At 19.5% G+C, this 7061-nt stretch overlaps 1 protein-coding gene across 2 annotated transcripts; it reads right to left on the reverse strand.

Moving 5' to 3' along the window:
• Nucleotides 1–982: 982 nt before the first annotated feature.
• Nucleotides 983–4576, reverse strand: LOC122717563 (phospholipase B1, membrane-associated-like). 2 transcript variants are annotated; one of them, XM_043941781.1, is made up of 7 exons: nucleotides 4314–4576; nucleotides 3745–3831; nucleotides 3213–3424; nucleotides 2632–2808; nucleotides 1752–2050; nucleotides 1340–1518; nucleotides 983–1223 (listed from the first exon to the last, which is right to left on the reverse strand). In XM_043941781.1, exons 1-7 carry the CDS (start codon nucleotides 4447–4449, stop codon nucleotides 1087–1089), a joined length of 1227 nt encoding a protein of 408 aa, XP_043797716.1. In that variant the 5' UTR covers nucleotides 4450–4576; the 3' UTR covers nucleotides 983–1086. The 2 variants fall into 2 exon arrangements, with proteins under 2 accessions (XP_043797716.1, XP_043797717.1); XM_043941782.1 differs by lacking the exon at nucleotides 3745–3831.
• Between the last annotated feature and the right edge of the window lie 2485 nt (nucleotides 4577–7061).

Raw genomic sequence — 7061 nt, forward strand, 5'->3', positions numbered from 1 at the left:
ATTATTTGATAAATAAGATGGATTTGATTTTGTTAAATAGTTTATCATTTATATTTTTGTTATGAAGTATGTATAAAAATTGAACAGAGATATTTAAAAAGCAGTTCATAAATATATAATAAATACTAAGGAAAATATTGCATACAATATAAAAATCAATAGTAAATTAATTATGATTATTAACATAAAATAAAAAATGATTATATCTTCAATATAACTGAATTTATTCTTATTGAACATATTCGTTATTTTTAATTTTCAATTTAAACAAAAATTTTTTGACATTTGTATATAATATTTTTTCTAGAACATTTTTAACAAATATTAATAGGAGAAAACATAATTTAAAATATTAAAAATAAAAATATCAAAAGTAGAAATATCAATAGAAGAATTGTTTATTAAAAGAAGACGATTTAAAAAACTATTTTTATTTTACTTTTCATAATGTGTTGTATTTTGCTATATAATTATGAATGCTAGATAAAATTTTTGAATTTGAATAGTTGAAAAAGTATAAAAATTCAATGTGCGATCACAATATTTGATATAATTATATAAAATTTTCTTTATTTTTCAAATCTAAACAATTTTTTTTTTCTTTTGTTGTCTTCTCTCTTCTTCTACTAACAATATACTGATTCCACTATTAATCATTTCATATACTCTATCGTAATTTGTCTTGCGTGATTGCGAATATAAATATATAATAATATAAACTTCTATCTCTATCTCATTTTTTTTTCATATTTATAGGAATATATATTGAGAAAGCTCAAAAATGAGGAGAGAAATCACATACGATTGCCCGGATTTTCAATATTTAATACTAAAGTTTCTTAAAAAAAAATATTAATTCATATTGAAACGAACAATATATTACATTAATAATTAATTCATAAATAAAATTTCAAGAATAAAAATTTCAAAAATGAATAGAATATATGATTCAAGATTATATAATTTTATTTATTTGGCAGAATATAAAATATTCCTCTGCCATAATATATTTTGTATTATACTATAAATTTATATTAATATAAAATTTACATTTACACAATTTATCTTTATTTTTAATTTTTATTATTATATCTGAGAATTTTCACGTGTCACTAGATATGGTCTTTTGGAAGTAGGACATAAAAATGTTTCAAATACTGGAAGTAAAGTAGTAGTTTTGTTTCCAATTGGTTGTAATAAATTATTCCATAAAGCATTCGCAACTAAAATAAATATAATAATACTATAATAATACTAAATAAATAATACTAAAAATAAATATAATAATATTTATACGAATAATAAAGATTATTTTATGTAGCTCTATATTCTTACTTACAGATTGCATGTGTTTTCTGACTTATATGAAAACAATCAGCAGAAAAATACGATAGATCACTGGATTCGCCTTCGGGAAGCGTAATTTTAATATTACTAATGCCTGGTGAAACAATAATAGTAAAGTCTTTTCTATTAAATTCTGGATAATTAGCAACTTCCTCTTGCAATTTTTGCCATCTACAAAATAGAAGTGTAAGAAATTTATATATTTTGAAAAGAGAATTTTATATATATTTTATATAATAATTTTAAAATTTCCATGAAAAAATGAAGATAACATAATATTTTATTATATTATTATGTTATAAATTTTTATGAAAAATTAAATTTTTTAATTAAAAACTATTAAAAAGAAATACAATTTCTAAATTAAATTATATTTAATTAATTAAAACTAAAACTATACAAACCTGCTCATTACTTCATAATATTCCTGTCTCCGATCTTGGAATTGTAAACCAAATAAGCACGAGCATCCGATAGTAGTGACTATATAGCACTTCAATAAATTTCTTTTTTTGCTTGTAATAACGTATTCTTTTAAATTGGGCGCTATTATAAGTGATACCAAAGTACGTGGTAAATTATCTCTTAATATTCGAAAAGTATTGATTAAATCAATTCTGTGCTTTTCTAAAATAGACCACGGAGAAGAAGGTACACACATATGAGAACAAAAGTCATTGGCTCCTATGAACAATGAAATGAACTGCAAAATATTAATGAATACTTTAATAATTCATATATTTTTGTTACATAATAATAGATATTTTATTTAAAAAATTTATTCAAATAGTTTAAATTGATGTAGTGGAGTTCAATTAATCATATAATTAATAAATAAAAAATGCACTAAATTGAAATTATTATATTAGAATTTAAATGACTTTCTACCATTTTAAGTGAAATGTTTTTCGTATAATGTTTCGTATAATATATTTTGTCATAAATCATAATCTAAATTAAGAATGTATATATACAATTTGTTAATAAATGCATATACAATTTTGTTAACGTTCATTAATAAATTTCAATAACCATATCTGTATTCATAAATAATAAAATTAATAGTATTAATAATTTTATTAGTAATAATAATATTAATCATCATAATCATGCAAATAATAATCTACTAATACGAATATTATTATTATATTATATTGATTATCATAAAAAACTAAATATTATAGTTTTAATAAATTCATAAGTTTTTATAAATATATATATATATGTTATAATTCATTTTTAGCGATAATGATTTTCATAATATTTTATCATTTAAAATATTACCTTCCAATGTTTCTTTATATCTATTCTTGTATCACGTTTCATTCTAGTGATTAAATATTTAGCCATGAAAGGCATATCTCTCGATATTGCGTTAATTTCACCGACGTTCAATTGCGAAGTTGACTCATAAGTTTGACCATCTCCAAGTGCATAGCCTATTAATCTGGGATTGAATTCCTATATGTAAAAAAAAATCTATCTATGAAAAAACTATAATTTTTTATCTTTTCCTGACATAAAGTTTTTACATTAAATTCAATATATAAATTCATTAAAAATAAATTTTGAGATATGATACAAAATGTATAAAAATTTAATATTTAATCATTTCAATTTATATTTTCATGTGTTTTATATTTTGTATTTTATGTAATAATAATATAAAAATTTAATATTTAATCATTTCAATTTATATTTTCATGTGTTTTATTATTAATTAAAGAGTATATATATGTAGTTTCAAAAATTACATATATATACTACACTACAATCTATTTAATGATTGAATTTCGAATTGCAGGTAAAAATATTTTATTAAAATAATATTTTATTATATCATTTTCTATAAATAACAAACATACTTTAAAAATATTTGGCAATGTTAGATACGTTCGCCAAGACTTTTCACCACCGATAGTAAACGATGCACCTCTATTTTCAATAGATAATTCTAATAAGTTAGTCGCAAAAATTCCAATTCCAGCTGTCAAGGAATCACCCATCGCAGCAATAACATCTATATCTCCTGGTCTTAAACGATGAACTGAATCAGGGACAATAGGAGATTTACCATCTACAGAGATTAAATTTAAAGTATTAAAATATAATAATGATAATATTTATAGAGAATGTAGTATTTTTAATTGTATTATTATATTAGTAGATAGTATTTAAGAATATGATTTTATATATTTAGAATATTATATTTAAAAAATTAATATTAAATTTAATATTAATATTAAATTCCTATATTCCTATTAATTAATATATATAAATTATATATATAAATTCCAGCATATTCCTATTTATTAATATTAAAAGAATATTAAATTTTTATATAATATATATTATAGTATTAATAATATTAATAATAATGAAAATTTGTTCAACTACTTGTCACGTTGCAAGGAAATGGAATATCTTCCGAAATTTCTTGTTGAAGTTTTCCTTCATGCTGCGCCCGAACTCTTTCATTTTTAGCTTTTAAAGAAAAAGAAATTATTTTCAAAATACCGAATTATCGAAATGTTTTTTAATGAAATGAAAACTAAAAACTAAACTCAATTAAAAAATATAAATAAAATACTATAATAATTTAAAATAATCAAATATTATTATTAATAAAATTTATCCATTTTAATAATCATCTCATTCTTATAAAATGTTATATTCTCAAGACGTTCCAAATATCAACATAATTTTTTATTATTTATATTTATATTTATAATTTTTATTATTTATAAAATAATATATCAAAGAGAAATTATCATTTTTCTTTCTTCTTTACATTATTTACACTATTTATACTAATATTATTTTTACACTATTCTTTACATTATTTATTATTTTTACAACATTTGTTTTCTTTCACTTTTTTCAATCGATTTAAATTAACATGTTATTTTTTTAATAAAAATAAAACACACTAGAACATAAAATAATTGAATTATTTGAATATTTACCGAAATTTCGGAGAATCCAATTACGAAATATTCGATATGTTTCTAAATTTATCGGTGAATCTAAATTTGTTTTTTGAGATGCAGATAACACAAATAACAATTGTAATAACAAAAATAACCACAATTTGTCCATCATTAGTTTCGCGAGCAACTAAATTAATAACTAAAATAATAAAACGTCTTTATAATAGTTAATATTGTCTGTCCACTTATATTTCTACTAGAGTAAAGAATTGTAAATGTTGAGTGTACTCAGAGGAAGTTTTCTTTCTTCTAAGATAATATGATTGCTGCGTAATCGTATATATTATTATATATAATATGATCGTATTTTCATAATTAGTTAATGATCGGTATCATTAAAGTAGAAATTTATTAAAGAGCAAAAACTAAGAACAAAAACAATTTTATTACGCTATTTATTGTGTTAACAATTACGTTAAGTAGCAAAAAATATATTTGCAATAGCATGAAAATAAACTAATAAATCTTTTCAAATTAAGAATCTTAAATATGAAATAAATGAATCGATGATTCACCTGTATTTTATTCTGTGATTATACATATATGATTTGCATAATCATGTAACGAAGTAATGCAACAAAAATTTGAAAAATTGAAGACAAAAGAAAAAGATAAAATTCAAATATCAAAAAATTTTTCGGATATATTTATTATTATAATTTCTACTAATTTTCATTACTAATTTTCGAAATATTAATAAAAATATTTAGATATTTGGATATTATATTGAATATGTATACCAATTATCAATTATTCATACAAACATATCGTAGCTGATCAAAATATATATATTGAATTAATACAATCATATCATTGCATCCTGCTATAATAAATGTTTAAGCAATTTTTCGAATTTGTGCAATGCGAAAATTATAATAACGGAAATTACAAATTATCGTCTCACTTATTCTTTTTTCATATAGATTCTTCAATGATTTTCCCACGAATATCACGAATATCCTGCATATTATAATATATTATATATATTATAAATATAATAAAAAAGCAATGTAAACATCAATTGTTTATTCAACGTCAATATTAATATTTGTTATCGTAGTAATATCTGATATAATAATAATTATTATTATATATATGTGAGATTTTTCTTTATGTTAAAAAAATTTTTTATCCGTAATTTAGTTACGTAAAAACTTAGCATTGCAACTCCTGTTATTGATTAAGATAATCAAATGACATTTAATTTCATCAAAATGATTCAAGTAGTTTAAAATATTAAAAATTATTTTTTGTTAATAATAATTTTGATAATATACTCTATACTTTGTTTTTATTAATTTTCTTTAATATTGCATTTTTCTTTTTATTTATTGAATGCTCTAATAAATATATTCATTAATTCAATTATTTATATTTATATTTGATAATTTAAATTTGCAAAACATTTGATTATATATCAATTAAAAATGCCTTTTCTTTCAGTTTATATTACTCAAACAATAAATCTGCAGATTTTTTATTTTTGATACATAATAAATCAACAATTTTTTTTATTTTAGTTGTTTATTATTTTGTTATTTATTATAATAATATTTTAAAAATATATTATAAAATCAATTTTATATTAGATTATATAAAAATATTTACATTGAATGTATAAAAATTTGTTGATTTATTATGTACCAAAAATGAAATTGTACTTAATATAAATATTTCAATATTATTTTCATTTTGGACAAGTGCATAGAATTTAAAACGAAAAAAGAATTCAGTGAAAACTCGTAATTATTAACACAATAACTGAATTTCGAAATTTAAATACTGATTTCTTTGATGATTTCTAAATTCTAAATTTAAATGACGATGAATTTTGATAATATATGTTTTGCATATGTTTTCTAATTATTCCTGACAAAAAATATAAAAATATAAAAAAAGATAAAAGAAAACGATCGCTATTTCCAAGGATAGACTCTCGCGATTATATTAAAATATTGCGGAGGTCGAGTTCTTTATCGTTTCTCCGGTAATTTATCACAAATCATTTGACACGCAAATGTGATTTTTAAAATTATCATCACAAAATAATCATTACTATTGTATTTTTTCAAACAACACAAGAAAACTGACACATGATTGTAAATTATTGTTAATAAATTAAAAAATTAAATTATTAATTAAAAAATTAAAAAACCGAAAACTATTGAAATTATTGAGATAAAATTCATGCCAAATTATGGCCATTTTATAAAGATCAATAATATTGATATTAATATTGCATGGAACAACAAAGAAATAATATAATAATATATAATAATAATAGTATAATAAATACATTAAACAATCTATTAACATCAATAAAAAAAATTTAGAATATTAATTCCATTGCCCAGAAATTTTTTATTAGAAACAACTTAAAATGACAGCGTTCACTCATTAATCGAAAAAGATATAAAACAAAATCACCAAGATTATCACTAAAAGCAACACCAATTTATTACTTCAAATAATTTTGTTTCTTTATATTTGATCATTTATCCTTCAAAGCCAATAAATATATATATATATATATATATATATATATATATACATATTTTATATATATATTATATTATAATTAATTAATAATTTATTACATGTATATTAATTAGTAAAAATAATTAATAAATTTTCTATTTTCAAATTTATATTACAATGCTTATATAATATTTATATTATAACGCTTTTACGGAAGAAGGCTTTGATATCGTAAATCTTACGATA

Source organism: Apis laboriosa, unplaced genomic scaffold (assembly GCF_014066325.1).
Source record: "Apis laboriosa isolate Shangri-la unplaced genomic scaffold, ASM1406632v1 scaffold53_cov140, whole genome shotgun sequence".
NCBI classification, from domain to species: Eukaryota; Metazoa; Arthropoda; class Insecta; order Hymenoptera; family Apidae; genus Apis; species Apis laboriosa.

Coding starts and splice junctions, on each gene's coding strand:
- LOC122717563 (XM_043941781.1), bottom strand. CDS start 4,449: ATGATGGACAAATTGTGGTTATTTTTGTTATTACAATTGTTATTTGTG. Junction 3,832..4,313: donor TTGGATTCTCCGAAATTTCG/GTAAATATTCAA, acceptor TTTCTTTAAAAG/CTAAAAATGAAAGAGTTCGG. Junction 2,051..2,631: donor ATATAAAGAAACATTGGAAG/GTAATATTTTAA, acceptor AATATTTTGCAG/TTCATTTCATTGTTCATAGG.